A 19,394-nucleotide genomic window follows, 5' to 3' on the forward strand; every position below is an offset into this window, starting at 1 on the left:
TAGTAACTGGATTTTAGACTGAAACTTTAAATGTAGTGTGTGTGTGTGTGCATAGAGAGAGAGCGCTACTGTAGTCACAAGCAGTGACTATGAAGGAAATTTCAAACTGTAACAATGATTGAGTGTAACTCCTAGTGTGTTATATTGCCCATCCAGATTCCTACAACATTGAAACATCTGGGAAATACCACAGTATTTAATAACAAGTAAAGAGTGAGGATATATCTCTGCTTTTGTGCACTTCTTTTGTGCTCCTGACCAGAGCAGATGTACAGACTACGGTGGCCAAGATGTGTTGCCAGAGGATACCAGGTCAAATCACGTAACTGTGTTATGCTTCTACCCTGTTACTAATTAAATCACTTGTTCTACATTTAATGCTAATAAAACTGCAAGATATCTGTGCTGTGATCTGTTGGTCACAGTTAAGACATATGGGCACACAGGACATCAGCAAAGCAGATATACCAAGACCCCAAAATAAATAAGCTTTCAGAACATTATTTTTAATCCCGTGTTTGATATTTCAGATTCTAAACTTCCTTTCACCTGGAAGAATGTGGAGTTAGAGGGTTGGTATAGCAATTCCTGACATTGTTTATTACATAAAATTGCAAGAACTTACAATACAGACGAAGATGAATTAGAGAAGTGATTTCAGACTCTAAACCAAACCATGTCTTTCAACCTTTACATGAATTATAGAATCATAGAACCATAGGGTTAGAAGGGACCACAGGGGTTATCTAGTCTCACCCCCTGCCCAATGCCATCCTGTCTTTAATTCATGATCCATAGCAGCATCTGAATGGCCTGTTTTCATAAAACTGATGTATCTGAAGACAGGGAAGCTCTGGATCACATTTGCTAATCATAGGGCCAATCCTGCCTTCTGTGAGATGCCGACAACCCCAAATCTTTCACAGCTTCTAACAGGAATTGAGGGCACTCAGTGAACTTGTCACATCATGATTCATATGAATAAACATGATCCACACTTTGCAAAATTAAGGATCTCTAGGGTTGCAAAGGCATTAAGTCCACTATAGCATGCATGTGAAAACAATGTGTAACTATTGGAAGGATGCTGTGTTACAGGTTAGCCAGTGTACAGAAAGTTTTGTGTCAAAAAGTACTTGTAAACAAAGCAACAGCAAACTCAAGACTAATTTCAAACAAAGCCATAACAGAAGTTTGGAACAGAACTGTGCCATATATTGTGCGAATACCTTTGCAGCTTGTTTTCTTAAAAATATAGACTTTGTAAACAGGATATTTTGATAAGGAAAGATATTTATTAAGCATGATGCATAGACTGTAATTTTTTTTTCTACTGAAAGGATTTCACATGGAAATTACAATCTCTGCTCAGCATTCCTTAGTTCATGGCAGTAAATTACTTTTCATATGTAGTACAAGAACAAGTATAAGAACATTCAGATAAACCACTAATACAGTCTGTATACTAAATGTTGAAGAGAAGAAAACACATACTATTATTAAAGTGAAATTCAGTTCCTTGAAAAATAGAAATTTTGTTATTCTTTGTCTTAGCTGAATACTATTTGGACAGAAGAATCAATGCGGGAACAGGCAAACCACAAGGGTCTGTTGGTTTGAATTCAGGATTGTATTCAAACCCCAAAAGATAAACTGAGCCCAAGTTTTCAGAAACTCAACTGGATTTTGGTCATTAGATGAATAATCCTATTAGTGTGTTGTTCTAAAAATGCAAGGGCAAAAAAAAAAAAAAAGTAAAAGTCCTTGGACTTTTTTGTTCAGCAAATAAATTTTACAAAACGTGCAACTGTTCAAAGAAAATCTAATATATATTTCATTTCATATTATGATTTATTTTAGAAAACACATTTAAAAGTGCCGTAGCTATTAACAATAAAAATAGTTGGTACCCCTGATAGGATGGTATTGAAATGTCACAATGCACTCACTAATTCGGCATTTAGATTTGTCTAAAATTGATTTTAACAAAATGATTGCTTAAACTTTGTTTTGCTCTAACAACCACACAAAATATAGCATTCTCTTCAAATAACTTGATGAAGCATAGATACTCTGCATATTAAAGTATGGTTGAATGAAAATAAGAAGTTGTATAGAAGTATTCATTTTATAGTATAAATAACTAGGATTCTACATAAGAAAATTGTATTTACATCCCAACCTCATTTTGAAATAATGTGGTCTACTTATTAGCAAGAGACCTGACAGGGTATGGGTGCAAAGTTCTGTGCATTATAGAATGACATGGCCAGTAAGATCTTTCCTTGCCTCAGAAACATTGATGTTGAGAACTGAACATTTGGTCCCCTGAAATTAGTAGCGCTTCCTTCGTATTTTTGGCTTGGATAACTTTTTCTTTAAAAAGTATCTTGTAATTTCGCCTCGATTTTTCCCCCAGCCACAAAGATCAGATTTAAAAGAAAAAAATTCATAGAAAGTCTGAGCACTACTGAGAGCTTCTTCCTACTATTTCCTGTTGCACTGTTCTTTAAACCACTAAATTGCAGTGACTTATTTCCTCTGAATTACCTGGATCATTTGGCCATGGGAAAAACAAATGGTTTTTGTACCCAGTGCAAATATCCCTGCTTTAAATCCTGATGATACTATTGAATGGCATAATTTAACATATTATAAAGAGACCATAAAATACTACTATGCACAATTTTCTCTTTCTTTCTTCTATAACCAATATGATTTTCCCCCTTCAACAGTGTTATGGGTTGATTCTCTATAGAACCTTCCCCTCCCACAGCGAGGAGTAAAATAGGCAAACAGGAGCAACACCAACACAAACATGTTTCACTGATGTCAAATAAATGCAATTTAAAAAGAAGCATTTCCCATACCTCACCCGAACCTCTACTCACTGCTTACCCCAAACTCCCAATGAAGTCAATGGCAGTTTTGGGTGACTGAATCAGATCTAATAATGATAATTATTACCTTGTAATATATCCCACTAAAGCCCTATGGTTTTCTTTCCCACATATGGTATATATGTATATAATAGTACAGGATTCTTTGGTTCAGGATTCTACAGTGTAATGGCACTTCTACGGTACAGTGAAGGGATTTTTACTAGTAATTGCAGTTGATTTCTCTAGGTTACCTAGCAGCCACTGAGAGCACAGAAGAAGATTTGAAATCTGTGGTTAAAGTTTAAGCCTAATAGCTAAAGTAATTGATCAGTTCCCCATGGATTTTCTTCGGTCCCAGAGGTGTGTATGGAGACTACAGGAGATTATTTTATTGGGCAATTTTAGCAGAGCAGTGGAGTCTCTTTACAATGGGTCACATACTGCTCTCCTGGGGAAAAACGTGGGAGGGACAGAGAGGGAAGAACACTCCTGGAGGGGGAATCTTTCCAAGCCAGAGAGGTGGAGTTTCTCCCCCAGGGAGGTTTTTGGCCCCCATGAGCTGCAGCTCTCTGACAGCTGCCAGGGTACAGGGCCATCTGGATGGAAGCCCTGCAGCTTCACTCCAGCTCCAGGGCCACCTGCTCCCTGGCTGCTTGGCTCCATTTAAAAAGTCGACTAAAAAAGACAACCCTGTACAATTGCAGTGATATAAACATTATTGATACTCCTGATGGAGCAGCACCATGGAATTGCATGGGAGGCTAACGGGCAATGCACAATTGGTACAGGAAGGAGGAAATGATTTTTGGAGAGGGGGAGAGAGAAGGGGATTGAAAGTAGATTTTGTGCTGATGAAAGTTACTGGACTGGAAGTCCTGGAGAATAAACTTCCCTCTCTAGCCACAGATACGGGGCAGACAGTAGTAATATAAATTTGCAATTGTCAACCCCTGCCAGCAGATTTCACAACTGAGCTGGGGGAATCTCTTGTATGGGTGAGAAGTTAGAACAGTGAATCTCTATGCTGACTTAGGCTTTGGCTACACTATGGACTTTACAGTGGCACAGCTGTGCTGCTGTAAGGTCTCCTGTGTAGCTGCTCTATGCTGGCTGGAAAGAGCTCTCCAGCCAGCATAATTAAACCACCCCCAGCGAGTGGCGCTAGCTACATCAACAGGAGATGCTCTCCCACCAACAGGAGATGCTGTCCACACCAGCCCTTTTGTCAGTGAAACTTATGTCAGTCGGGGGGTTGAAAAAACACACCCTGACCAACAAAAGTTTTGCCGACAACAGTGATAGTGCAGACATAGCCTAAACAACACAGGTGCCAAGTTTGATGACAGCTTTTGCAATGTGTACACTTGTCCACTAGGAAATAAGCTGAGATCAACAATTCATTTCATATATGCTGCCAATCAGGCTGGAAATTGTACTTTTGTACGATCCACCGTGAGGCCAAACCAAAAGGAAGCAGATGTTGGCTGCATATCTTCTACACTTGGAGCCAGGTCTCAGTTATTTTCAGACCCTTCCATACATCTTTACATTGACACTGCATCCATGTTACTCTCAGTAATTCATTTATGCGCCTGACATTTCAAAAATCTAGGCCAAGATTTTCAAAGGCGATTTTGGGTGCCTCTATTTTAGGGTTTCCCATTTCTAGACACCTTAACAGGACTTGATTTTCAAAGGGGTCAAACTTTCTGAAAATCAGACCCCCTTTGAACTCTCTCAGATTGGGTTCACTCATAATCACTAGTCACACATGAAAATCTTGTCCCTAACCAGAACAGACTGATTCATAAGAATAACGGGTCTCAGCATACTTAATGTGTCAGTAAAAAGCACAGTAAGAAGATCCATGTGTTAGTGTGCTTACAGTAATTACAATGTAAACCTTATTCATATGACTTCTGTAACAGGAAAAGGAAAGGAGACATTTTGCCCTTGACATAACCATATTTTACACTGTATCTCTTGAGAGCAGCAGTATAAATCAGGGAGGAGGGGGTTAGAGAAGCCTTGGTGGATTATCTGCCTTTCTTCTTGTGGTGAATTCACCTGTGTGGAAATTGTGATTGGTTTGCAGAGGTGGGAAGGAGATAGCTATTTTTTGTCCAAACTGTGACATTATGAGAAAATGGTAACGTGACCGCAAAGGGACAGGGAGTACAGAATATCTAAAAAATCAGATAAAACATACCATGAAACAAAGGTTGCTTTTAACTGTGTGTAAAATAGTCTTTGATCAGTCAACAGGATCTTTATTACGGGCTGATATTGCAGATTAACAAACATTTGCTATAACAGTTTGTGGTTAGGGATAAGTGGTTAGGCTTTATCCACAGAATGGATGCTAAGCCTTACAGTTGGCAAGAAAATCTAATCACTTTGATGGGAATAAACTTTTTTGTACAATTAGTGGGACCTTCTCCTTCTGAAGGCTCCATTCAGAATAGAGTAACGTGGATTGGTACAGCTGCATTGTAAATGCTTTTGACATCAGACAGAAAAATCCTCCTGAGGATCCTCTTCAGATTTTCATGGCTTTTCTGCTTCCTCTAGTGCACCCTGCGGAAAATCTAACGGAGAGAAAGATAGATGAGGATACTTAAAAATTGGATTATAGTTGGCAAGCATACGCAATACATTGTTGATTCCACCACAGTTTGGAAAAGTCTTGGTTATACTAGAGGAAATAATTTACTGCATACAAAAAACTCTATGCTAAAAGAATGTTAAAGTTGAAAAATCAAGCACTCAAAAGTTAGGAAATACCAGAATTAAGATTGCCTGTGCAAATTAATTCAGCCCTGTGTGCATATGCATTATGATACAGTCTTAAACTTACATGATCACATACCACTTTGTCCACAGGAAACAATGACACAGGACACACATGTCAAGTAAATATAAAATGCTACAATTGGTAGCATTTTACCCACAATTTGCCCAGCTATAAATGCCTACACAAACTGCAAAGCAGTGGAGAATCAGGCACTTCGTTTATTAATAGAATGCATCTTTTTAAATGGCTATATGTATATTCAAGGCTGACACTTTAGAGAGACTGACGTAGCAAACTACTGGTCTTGGAGAAGTTTAATGTATTGTTGATGCTTTTGTTTTAAAATGTCAACAGTACAACAGGAGGTGTGTCAAATTTGAATTTGATCTAAATTCACACCACAGCAAACCTGAAGGAAAGCAGAAATCTGGGAGTAAGTGGTCAAAAATTTCCAGACTGAAGTAAATGTGGAAAAAGAGAACAGTGAATAATCAAATTAAAGCCTGTCTAAACACAAACTTGCATGGTTTAATTAAACTGGTTTAGTGAAACCAGAGCAAACCCGTGTGGGTTTACTCTTATTTCAGCTTCAAAGTAGCTTATTGTGTTCTAACTTAAAACCAAACTAAACCTGGTTCAAGCCAAAATAAAAGAAATAAATAATCATAATAATGCCTAGCTCTTATATAGCATCTTTCAACCATAGATCTCAAAGGACTTTACAAAGGAGCTCAGTATCACTAACCCCCTGCAATGGATAGGGAAACTGAGGCACAGAAAGTTAAATGATTTTCCCAGGAGGCCAGAGGCAGAGTCAGGAACATACCCCAGGCATTGCTTTGTCCACTCAGACACACGGCCTCCATAACCATGTCCACACAACCTTTTTCACCTGTTTAAATAAACTGGTTTAAAATTACACACCTTTTATTTAATTGGTGTAACTCTGTGTGTAGACAAGCCCTCAGATTTTCATTTTTTTAGGTTGGCTATGTCTTTTGGTACTAGGGGATTTTGACATGTCAATGAATGGCTGGGTGTGAGGGCAAGAAGTTGAATGAACCTTACTGAGACTCAGAGCCTTGAGACTGAAACCTCAAAATGCCTGAAAGGCAAACAGGGAGCAAGAGCTCGGGGATAAGACCCTAGTGACACAAAAGACCAAAGCTGTGGCTTCTTAGCAAGAGCTTTAATTCCCCAAGGAGCTATGAGGTTTCCCCTCACCAAATTGCCTATTGTTTAAGAGGACAATTAAAAATTCCATGTTGAGAGCTGATCTGGGTTTACAAAGCTCATCTCTGGCCTGGTAGCTCCTTGGTTCAAAACTGTTATGCTGGGGACCCACAGGGATCAGCAGTAGGCCCTGTCCCAGGTAATGCCTTCGTTAATGATTTAGAAGAGGAAGTGAGCAGCATGTTAATTATATGTGCAGATTATCAAAAACTGAGATGAGCTGCAGATACTGGAGAGGAGAAAGAAACACTGCAATGAAGCCTAGAGAGATTAACAAGAGGGACAGAAAAAAAAAGTCAGATTTAAATTGAAATACATTTGAGGAATAAACAATCTGAAACACACATGCTTCTGGGAGATAGGGACGCAGCAGCTGAAAGAGACCTTGAGGTAACAGATTACAGAAAACGAAACAAAAGTTTGCAACGTGATAGTAGGCCAAAAAAAGCCTAATGCAATTTAGAACTGCAAAGGCATCGCATCATGGAGCTGGGAGTTAACAGACCGTTTATGGATGGCTGTGCTGTGATCACATCTGAAATATTGTGTTCAGCTTCAGAAAGATATCCAGAAATTGGCCTGATCCAAAGTCCATTGAAATCAATGGAAAGACTCCAGGGACTTCAGTGGGCTTTAGCTCAGGCCCTCAAAGAACAACAAATATATGACTTGGTGACTGAAAACACTGCTTCTGAACAATCTTACAGAAGCTAATTATGCATCTAGTAGATTAGCTCAGAAACAACAAAAGGGTGGATATGAACTTGATAGGCTATATCTGAAGGGCATAAACAGCACGGAGAGAGTAATTATTTATTTTGGGACAGGAGGGTATAAGTAGTAGGAGTGGCGTGCAATGAAGACAGAGAACGTTTAGCTAAATATCAGAAAAAACTTCCTCACAGTGAGATATTGTAGTCTTCAGAATAGTTCCTCAAGGGAAAAGACATTTTCAAATGTGACTAGGAATTGTGGGTGCCCAACTTGAGACACCTTAAAAGTGTCTGATGTTTCAGAAGTTCTGAGCACCCATCCTCTTAAAAATCATTTAAGAGGTCTCTATTTCAGCACCCAGAATTTGAGTCCTGCAAAATCATTGGATACTTTTGAAGATGCAGGCCAGAAAATGTCTGACTGTAGGGCACAGGTCTACTGGCAGGGAGATGGACTGAATGACTTAATATATCTTTTTCTTTGTGTCTTGACTGATTCTGTGCACTGATTCTGTGCAAAAAATGGAAAATTAATCGTTATTTGGGATATAAAGTAACACCCAAGAGTCTCAATAACTATATTTTCATGACATTGTTTTCTTCATGTTGTTATTTCTAAAAATGGCCATGATAAATTATAGTGTTAATGATAAACAATGTAAATTCCGGAAATATATAGGAGATTATCTCAGACAAAGGTGCTAGCCTTTTCTGATATAATTATAGGTATGCAGAACAAAGGAAATTCAGTGGGCATAATTTATCTTGATTTCACATACCCTTTTGACACAGCACCAAATACAAATTTAGAGAACTTAGATGCTGTATGACTAAAAGTATCATGGAATAAATAAATTATGGGTGAGGTGCATTTATGTATGAGGTGTAAATTATGTCTGGTATTAAATTGTGCAACCGTCTCATGGAATGGTGTATTAAGATTTGTCCTTCAACAATGAAGTAGTCTTGCAAGCTATGACCTATACTTTTCTATGTGCAGTATTAATTAACCTGAAGAACCATGTAACATGTCATTGATTAAATCGGCATATGATAAATTATGATACAATGGATAATTAATATCAGGGAGGTTAATCATCAGCATGCTCTGGCAAGCTTATGCAGAAACACAAATATATATATGTTGTAAGATTTAAAATACTACAGATCAGTGATTCTCCAGATCATTTAGAAAGAGTTCCCTCCCACCCCCCTCGATCAAGTCTTTTTCCACCCTCCAAGTCCCCCCACTGCATGGTTCTCAAAATGTTTCATTCCGCAGACTACCATGAAAGCATCCCTGGACCACCAATCTCCCACAAAAACAGTCTGCAAACATGGTCATGGATAAATTTACATTAACTCACATACAAAGATTAACAATCTACACAGCTACGAACTGGGAAACCCTTACTTAGAAAATAGTAATGATGAAATTCACCCCTATGCTGTGCCAGCTCTAAATCCTCAAAATAGGGCTTAAGCATGGGAGTGATTTAAATCGGAGCATATATGATTTTCACCTTAAAGGAGTACGCTGGGAGTTCCAATTATCAAAAACTGAACATAATAGTATGTAAGAGATGCCATCCACAGCCGCTCAGTGACCGTCCTGAAAACCATTTTTTGCATTTGACAACTAGAAAATGTCCCCACAATGTTCACACTGTTCTCTAGATATTTCATATACAAGCAAGTATTCAGAATACCGCAGTTATGTTAATTCACCGTCAACTGAAATGTTTTTAAAGGTCGTCATCAACTACAGAAATATCGTTTGTAATAACAATAAATCTATGCTTCGAATATGGAGTGCAGTTTTCAGCCCGTCATTATAAAAAGACTGAAATGTGAGAGAAAATTCAAAGAAGGGCAAATAAAATGAGAAAAGTGCTAGAATACAGCATTGTTGTAGCCGTGTCGGTCCCAGCATATTGGAGAGACTACGTGGGTGAGGTCCAATAAAAGATATTAACTCACAAGTTATTACCTTACTCACCTTGTCACTCGAAAAGTGCTACAAGACATCTGAAAGATACTTGATAGAATTATTTATATGACTAGTGGGAAAAAAGCCTTTTAAACCAATTACAAATACTTGAGTGATATTGCAGAAGGGAGAGGAAAGGACTGTGTTCTGCAGTCATGAATTGGTCAAACAAGGCATAATGGTATAAAAGTTAAGACTGAAACATTCAGGTTAGACATGAGACAACATGTAAGAGTCATGACAATTAGGCAATGGAATAAACTGACTAGTGAGGTAGCTGAGTCACCTACATTAGGGGTTTTCAAAGATTCATTAGATGAAATTCTAGTGGAATTATCATAGAAGACGCAGAGGAGTCGGATTGGAGGACCTGAGGGGCCTTTTCCAACCCTATCATCTACGCTGTTATGATTCATTCCAAGCAGAATATTTTGGACTCTCATGAATTACTGGCTGAGTATCCTGGATACTCGTGCACATTAGTTTGCTCATAGCATGCATAAAACTTAGCCAAAAGCTGGTTTGGAAGTGCTTAATCTACAGTATTCAATACTTCCCAACCTCTGTTTCGTATGGTGACTCAGAGGCAGGACAGTTATAACAGGAGAACAAAAAGCTATTTTGGTTTTCGATTAGGTTCTAGAAAGGAGTCACCACTTCCCTCTCACAAAAGGGGAGGGAACACACAATTTCATGGACAGTTTATCTATTGCTATTCCTAGACCATACATGAATAGCCTCCAAATAAACCAAAGTTTTAAAGTCACTGCTTAACATATGTAAAAAGAGGGGAAAAGGCAAAGGTACCAAATGACCAAAGTTAATAATAGTTATTTTTGCTTCTTTGTTAGCAAGATAAAACTTAGACTTTTCCCAGCACCTTTTAGCCACGCTTGAAATCATCATGATAATTTCCTTCTAAGAACTCCATCCATCTATTGTTCATAATTTTCATTATCACTATAAAACAGTGTGAGCAAAAAATTTAACTTCCCTTTCCTTAACACATAATCTTTCTCCCATGGACATATGCCAAAATGGTGTTTCAGCAAGCCTAAGAAAGTAACAATAATTTATTAATCCCAAGAAAACTGACTGAGTAGTTTGAAGTGCCTAGGGGATTGATATAAATTCATGATTTTTACTGTCATTATGAAGATAGCTCATGGTGATGGATAAGACCACACTATTTACCAATTGTTTCCTTTACTTCTTTAAGGGAAACGTCTATAGAAATAGGACTCAGATCTGTGTTCAATACCATATTATTGGAAGAACTGATTAAGAGTGAACAACACCCTCTTTGAGTCATTGGTTGATTATAATATTAATTTATAGATATATGATTTCATCATAGTGTGATGAGGGCTTTTGCATTTGAAAGGGACATGGTACTCGATGAAGGAGTGGGAAGACAAGACTGCCATATTCACAAAAGAACTGTATAATTCAAAGTGTTTGTTTTACTTTTGGTCTGGGAAGTGGTGGCAATGAGAGCAAGGTCTTCATTCATCACCTTTCTGTCTGTCTCAGGGGATTGGATAGACCATAATATGGATAACAGGATACAGTGTTTTTCATCTCTTGGTCACTGATTTGAATGCAACTACTATGGTAGCTGCAGCTGATAGTCATGACTATTTGATATTTGTAGTGTTGTTGTATCTATGTGTTGATCCCAGGATATGAGAACGACAAGGTGGGTGAGGTAATATATTTTATTGGACCAACTTCTGTTGGTGAGAGACAAGCTTTTGAGCTTACACAGAGCTCTTCTTCTGGTCTGGGAAAGGTTCTCAGAGTGTCACAGCTTTAAACACAAGATAGAATATATTGTTTAGCATAAGGAGTTAACACATGTTGCAAGAGAACACTCAAGGTGAAATGGCCAGTTAATACCTTTGTCCTTTGCAGTTGTAGGACAAAGGAGGGTTAAGGGGTTACAGATTGTTATAATGAGCCATAAATCCAGTGTCTTTACTGAGTCCATGATTTTAGTAGTTATGAAGGTAAGCTCCCAGGCTCATCTTTTGAAGCAGTTGTGAAGGTTTCCTTTGAGGATGAAGACTGACTGGTCAGATATGGAGTGACTGTTTTGAGGAAGGTGTTTCATAACTTTGTAATAAGTCAAGCTTTGTCCTACAACTGCAGAGGTGTTAACTGCCCACTTCACCTTGAATGGTGTGAGCAATGAGGGCCTGCAACTTGCCTGCCCAGTTGCCAGACAGTCAGTGACTGCAGTTGTGCCACAGCAGAACCCCCAAATTAGAGAGATTCATCTTATGGCAAAATGCCATCTTCCCAGAGATTGCTGAACTGCTTACTCAGTGCTCCAGTAAAGGATCTACATTTTAAACAGAATGACAAATTCATTTCTTTTTTGTTAGCAATAAGACTTTGTATTGTACATTGTTGGGAAAACATGACTTCTTCTGGAATTGTGGCATAACAAAATAGAGATTGTCCTCGTAATGGAAAAACATTCCCACCAAGTACATACACAAGAAACACCAAAAAGATGACAGGTATTTAGAAATGTGGTCATCTTTTTCAGCATATTTAGAGGACACTCTGTTTAAAAGAAAAGGAGTACTTGTGGCACCTTAGAGACTAACCAATTTATTTGAGCATGAGCTTTCGTGAGCTACAGCTCACTTCATCCGATGAAGTGAGCTGTAGCTCACGAAAGCTCATGCTCAAATAAATTGGTTAGTCTCTAAGGTGCCACAAGTACTCCTTTTCTTTTTGCGAATACAGACTAACACAGCTGTTACTCTGAAATCTGTTTAAAATGTAGATCCTCTACTGGAGCAATTAAATTTATCGTGAGTTTCCTTATTCTGTTCTCCCTGACTAACCGATGTTCCACTGGAAACTCACCTTACAACTAGAGTTTCATCCCTTAATCAGTGAACGTCAGCCTATATTAAGATTTCTTAAAAGCTTGTTTGGAGTGCATCCTACTATCCTTGCACATTGTTTATATTCATCTAACACAATTTAGGGACCTGATTTGAAGCAACTACAACAGGGGTGGGCAAATTACGGCCTGGGGGCTGCATCCGGATCTTCAGACATATTAATCTGGCCCTAGAGCTCCCGCTGGGGAGTAGGGTCCAGGGCTTGACCCGCTCTGACTCTCAAGCCAGGAAACAGGGTCAGGGGCTTGCCCCACTCTGTGCATGCCGTGGCTCCGGGCAGCTCCCGGAAGCAGTGGCATGTCCCCCCTCCGGCTCCTACACGTAGGGGCAGCCAGGGGGCGCCATACAGGGAACCGAGGCCACTGGGAGCTGTAGGGAGGGCACCTGTGGACAGGGCAGCACGCAGAGCCGCCTGGCCGCTCCTCCATGTAGGAGCTGGAGAATGCACATGCTGCTGCTTCCAGGAGCTGCTTGAGGTAAGTGTCACCCAGAGCCTGCACCCCAACCCCCTGCCCCAGACCGGATCGCCCTCCAGCCCTCCGAACCCCTTGGTCCCAGCCCATAGCACCCTCCTGCACTTCCAACCCCTCATACCTAGCCCCAGCCCAGAGCCCGCACCCCCAGCCAGAGCCCTCACCCACCCCCCCATGCCTCTGCTCCAGCCTGGAGCCCCTTCCTACACTGCTGAACTCCTCATTTCTGGCCCCACCCCAGAGCCCACACCCCCAGCCGGAGCCTTCATCCCCCCCCACCCCAATTTCTTGAGCAGTCATGGCTCACCATACAATTTCCATACCCAGATGTGGCCCTCGGGCCAAAAAGTTTGCCCACCCCTAAACTAGAAGCACAGTAACATTTTAGGCAAAATACCAGGTATGAACTAATGAGCTGCCATTGAGCACAGTACTCCTGCACCTCCATCCCTATTATATAATACCACAAAACGATAAGAATAAAATCAGCTATGACATGCTAAACTACATTAAAACAATGTTAAGGGTTTGATGTAAACAAAGGGAGTTAAGTTCTGGTTTAAGGCTGAAATTCTGTCTGTAAAAATCAATTTGTTGTGCCCAGGTTTTTTTAATATACATGATATATGTAGCCTCATGCAATTTTCTGTGACCATATGGCATTATCTACTGTGATCTGTTGATTTAGTGGTCTGTTTTTTCTTACGATTATAATATAAAGATGCCAGAACTGAGGATTGGGGCCTTCTTCTATCTGGCTTTATAAAAACAGTAAGAGGCACATATAACACGCTAGGCAACTGGTTAAAAATACAATCAATATATTGAAAAGCAAAATGAACAGCAGCCACGTAAGTAAATCCCTCACTTTACCTATGCATCGCCTTCAGGCAGCATGGGTTTCTTCTGAAGCTTTCTTGAAGTATGCCATAAAGGTCCACAGATCTGGGTTCTTTTGTACCAAGGATTAGATTCCAAAGAAAGGGAGCCTCTCGTGGAGAAACCCCCTGCCAGCAGCCCCCTTATACCAAGGACAATGGGTCTAGCTTTAGTGACTCCACAGATCTCAAATGTGGAAGTATAGCTGAAGGAGAGAGGCAATGTTTCATGGAGGATGGTGCTAAGTCATGTAGGGCTTTATAGGTGAAAAAAAAAAAAGACCTTAAACTCCACCTAAAAACCCACAGACAGGCCGTGCAGATCATGGAGCTGTGGTGGAATACGCTTGTAGCAAGATACTCTGCTTAACAAGTGGACCACCACATTGATATGTTTAGGCTGCCATCACAGGTTTGATTGCAGCAAATGTAGACATCTTTAATGTAGATAGCACAAGTACCAATAGCTGCAGCACCGTAAGATGTAGAATGGGCCAGCCACCCATGTAACTGCCCAGGTTCCCAGGTGGGCTTTTACAGCTAATGCTGCCATAGTTTCACTGATATTGGTACCCATACTAACTAGATTAAACCTCTCTTAGGTATGTTTACACGTGCTGCAATCACACCTCAGGCTGCAGCATATGCACACTCCATATGTTGCCCCAGTTAGAGTACATTTACAACAATCTAATCTGAAGATAACAATGGAATGAATTAGATGATTAAGGGAAGCAGTAGTTGGGTCATTGAAAAACATTTAGTTTGAGGCACAAATGCAACAAAAGTGGCTTTTCAAATAAGCAAGAATGTTGGTTGAAAATTTTCCATTTTCATCAAGGGTATTTGGGCTGTCATCAAAAAATTCAGTTATCAAAACAAACGAAAATCAGTTTTCAGGGTTTTGATTTTTCAATTAAAACCTGAACATTTTTCGAGAAAATCTGATGGAAAACAAGCAAAACAAAAAAATGTTTTCATCCACAGCTTTCACTGGAGACCCAGATTTAATTTCCAGTTTCAACTAGAACAAATAGTTTTTTCCAAGTTACAAATGCCTCAGAAATGATTACAAAGAGTTTGCAGTGGAATGACTGAAAAGCCTTTTGTTTGCTTCCCATGCTGGTTTTGTGAATGTTGAGATTATTCTGGATGTTGGTTGATATTGGTATTTAATGTGAGGATAGTCTGGAGCTAATGAGGATTTTAACTGTGTTAAGTGTTGGAAATACACTCAGAGGGCTTATGCAATATGCATAACATAATTCTAAAAACATAAATGTGGCCACAAAAACATCACCATCATACTTCAATACACATGGTATTTCACATCCAATACCATTCAGAATTGCTGATAAGCCTTATAAGAAACTATTGTCTAATTAATAAATAGTTATCAGATATAATAAGGAGGACCACATATGCCTCGATTAGACAGGCACAAAGAGTAAGACATTTGTAGTGCATACGTAATTTTGTCTTTTCTTGGAAGAAGTTATAATATATTAGCTATCTTACTTCTGTTAATTATTGGTTGTTCTGATGGTTTACTGTCTTCACCAAAAAGGTGTAAGATTGGACATCTGACAATGAACAACTGCTTTGTCTTCCCAGACAAGTGATCCCTATGATAGATAGGAAAAACTGCAGGGGTTGGTTACCTTTAGGGCAAGATTTTCCACTATTTCCATATGAATGGCAGTGAAATGAATGCTTCTTGTAGAAGCAGCCATCCAGTGCCTGCCTGAAGGAAGAGTCAAGACCCCTTAAGGATATGTGAATTACAGCAGTTTTCCCTTATTGGACCAACTTCTGTTGGTGAGAGAAGCATATTCCTCACCACCTCATATCTCTAATATCCTGGGACCAACACGGCTACAACAACTCTACATACAGAAATTTTCCGTTCATGGAGGCTGACTGCACTTCAGAAGTGACATTTGAAAACCTATGGCCTCCTTGTTAAAAAGTCTTACAACCCTCTTCATCCATCTAAGTCTTGCTCTACACTTAAAATTTAGATCGACCTAGCTACTTTATTCAGTGTTGTGAATTTTTCACCCTCGGGGTGTGAGCATCATAGTTAAGCCAATCTAGCCCCTGGTGGATTGATGGAAGAAATCTTTCACTGACCTAGCTACCACTGCTTGGGGAGGCGGATTACCTACATTGATGGAAAAATACTTTGTCAACATGGGACGTATCTACACTATGGTGCATAATTGAAGCACCGTTGCTGTGGCCACTGTAGTACCCATAGTGTAGATAGGGTTACCATGGGTCCAGGTTTTCCAGGACATAGCCTCTTTTTTGAGTTTCCTTTCTCTGTCCGGGTGGATTTTTCAAACAACAGGAAATGTTTGGGGCTTTTGCAGAGCAGGCAAGCTGCAGCTCGGAAAGAGCCCCGATTGGTCCACTTCCTGATTGGTCCTTCCCCTGCATCCACAGTTGATTGGTCCATTCCCCTGCAAGCCATAGCTGCCGAAGCCCGCCTGCCCACCCAGGTCCCAGCCCTGGGGAGGGATTCCCACAGGGAGGTGCTGACTGACAGCTGTTGCAGAATCCTGGGCTTGCGCCAGCTACCCTGCCACCATGACAGGGAGCGTCACTGCCTCCCCACCTCCAGTGAGTACCCCTGCCACAGGTACCATCCAGTACCAGAAGATGTAGACAAATTGGAAGAAATTCAGAAACAAGCACCATAAATGACTGAGTGGCTGATTTATTAGGAAACACTAAAATATGTGAGGGGGAGAAATCAAGTAACCGAATAGCAAAGAAAGATCTAGGAATTTAGTATTATGCAAAGGGGTAAGACTAGAAGTAGTGAAATAAATTCAAGAAAAGGCATATTTAGGTTGCCTAATGTACAAGTAGAGTCTCCCAAAGGAGGTGGTGATGAAAGCCACATAGTTTGGCACATTTAAAAGTTAGATAGACAAAGTGCCATAATGGAGAGAACAATCCTGCAGTGTCAGGGAGATGGTCAAGATGATCTAACAGGAGATTTCCAGCTCTTACTTCTGTACGTATCATTTAACAAATCTGAGGTGTTACAAATTCCTAAGTGTTTTGTAATGTGCACAGAAACATCAGCTTTTGCTTACCAGCAAGTTTTCAGGGAGTGAATACTCTTCAATATGCTGTTCTGTTTAACAATGATACATTATAGTGCAAGTGCTAAAATCATATTCAAAATTTCCATAGATTCTTCTGGAAATAACATTCAACAGGACTTTACCATTTGATGTCATTTTTCCTTTGGAATCTTGGGAAGGGTGGGAAGGTTGAGGGAAGGGAGGCTGATTTGGGGGAAAATGTGTCTAAAAAAATAACAAAGGCAAACTAATACTTGTGTAATATTTTCCCATCTTGAATTTCACACATATACTGTAGCTTAAAAGGAATGAGAAAAATGCTCTGAGACCTTTTTCCAAATGCAATCTTTTGATAAGCTCCAGTGTTGGCTTAAAAGCAAAAGAAAAAAAAGGCACACATTAAAATAATAGCTGAGAATTCTTCTATAGAGACTTTAAAACAAGCCTCTTTCTATTGTTTTTCCAAATACTATGCCTGTTTGTTTGGTTTTTTTGTTTCCTTTTTTTATACCATGATTTTTGGCTAACATCCTATTTTTGCAAATATGAAAGGTGATAGAATTATGCTTTTAAGAACAAAACCAATAACAACACATTTTATACTTTTGTATCATATTATATCCCCTATTAACGGTGTCATAAAAATCAGTCTACTGAAAGACTGAGAGCCTAATTCTCCTCTCACTTGCACCACTTTTTCATTGACACCATTGACTCACTCATGTAAGTGAGAGGAGAATCAGACCCCTTATTTCTAGCTAAATCTTGGTGCCAGTGTCCGAGCTGCCAATTTCAATATTCACACTACAACAGCAGTAGGTTACTTAAATATGATGATCCAACTAAGAAGTTCCCAAATCTGTGAGATCCTGGGTTCCTCCTGCAAGGTTCTAAGCACCTTCAGCTCCCATCACAGCTAACAGGAGTTGAGGGAGCATAGCACTTTGCAAGATCAGGCTCATTAGCACTTGCATAAGACTGGCTGAGACAAAAACAACAATTAGCGGAAGCCAATGGGCCTGCACATAAGTCTCGGGAATGATGAAAGTAGCATTTTTAAATGCAGCATGGTTTTTCTCAGAGGCACAGGAAACAATAAAAGCTTAGTAGAGTTAGCATGCAGGGGAGCAATATAACTTTTATCGGTTTGTGGGATTTTGTGAGAAATAAGTCCAACTATTATAGAAGGGCTATTGCCCTATTGAGCTAACAAATTCAATGCTTACAAAATTTAAATACTTATACATTCACAGTTGCTTCAGTAACTTTAGTAATAAATGCAGCTTGAATTCAAATATATGTTTTCTACTAACAACACTGACCAGAATTATCAATATATTTTCTGCCATGAAAAAGAAGCCGTTTGGCTAAGTTACAACACTGCGAAGAACAAGAGTAAACAATTAGATTTTTGCTGATTATGAACTGTTCAGGATTATTTCCTTAGTAAGCAATAATGTGAATTAAGTATGTAGCCATGCCAGTTCCAGGATATTAGAGAGACAAGGTGGGTGAGGTAATGAGTTTTATTGGACCAACTTCTGTTGATGAGAGACAAGCTTTCGAGCTTACACAGAGCTCTTCTTTTGGTCTGAGAAACTTAATATGTATTACAACAATCTATAACCCACTAACAACCCCACCACCACATCTGCTTTCCTCCCCTCCTCCCCCGCTCCCTTCCCTTCTTCCTTGTGACTGGATGGGTGTTAATAGGCCATTTCACCTTATATGGTCCCTGGAAATATGTGTTAACTACTGATGCTAAACAATCTGTTCCATCTTGTATTTAGCTGTGACACTTTGAGGCTATGTCTACACTGCAATTAGACTCCTGCAGCTGGCCCTGCCAGTTGACTCAGACTCAGGCTAAGGGGCTATTTAATTGCGAGTGTAGATGTTCAGCTTCAGGCTGTAGCGTGAGCTCTGGGACCTTACCCTATTGCAGGGTCCTAAAGCCTGGGCTTCAGCCCGAGCCTAAACGTCTACCCTGCAAGTAAACAGGGCCCAAGCCCCAGAAGCCTCAGTTAGCTGACACGGGCCAGCCACAGGTGTCTACCTGCAGTGTAGACATAGAATCATAGGATTGGAAGGGACCTTGAGAGGTCATCTAGTCCAGTCCCCTGCACTGCTGGCAGGACTAAATATTATTACTACTTTGAGTAAATATTCCAGACCTGAAGAAGAGCGCTATGTAAGCTCAAAAGTTTCTCTCTCTTACTGAAGTTGGTCCAATAAAAGATATGATCTCATTCACTTTGTCTCTCTAATAAAGCAAAGGTACAGATTATTTACCAAATACCAGCAAAATGGAACTAACTGGCAACAGAAAACTTGTAATTTTGGAAACAATTTCTAAAAAAATACTGAAACTCAGGCTTCAGCGAGCCTATTGCTCTTCAATTTCTCAAT

General features: G+C 39.7%; 1 protein-coding gene across 11 annotated transcripts in view; it reads right to left on the bottom strand.

Annotated features, from left to right (window-relative positions):
• Window positions 1-1,352: 1,352 nt before the first annotated feature.
• The window catches only part of BBS9 (Bardet-Biedl syndrome 9), a 439,570-nt gene continuing 421,528 nt past the window's right edge, over window positions 1,353-19,394 (bottom strand). For 7 of the 11 annotated variants that reach the window (XM_073332909.1, XM_073332910.1, XM_073332914.1 and 4 more), the window contains one exon: window positions 1,354-5,470. In XM_073332909.1, the coding sequence (XP_073189010.1) occupies window positions 5,430-5,470 (41 nt within the window). In that variant the 3' untranslated portion in view covers window positions 1,354-5,429. Of the gene's footprint in view, window positions 5,471-19,394 lie in introns of all 11 variants that reach the window. The other 4 variants (XM_073332918.1, XM_073332919.1, XM_073332921.1 and 1 more) reach the window with 1 other exon arrangement.

Source organism: Lepidochelys kempii, chromosome 2, assembly GCF_965140265.1.
Source record: "Lepidochelys kempii isolate rLepKem1 chromosome 2, rLepKem1.hap2, whole genome shotgun sequence".
Classification (NCBI taxonomy): domain Eukaryota; kingdom Metazoa; phylum Chordata; order Testudines; family Cheloniidae; genus Lepidochelys; species Lepidochelys kempii.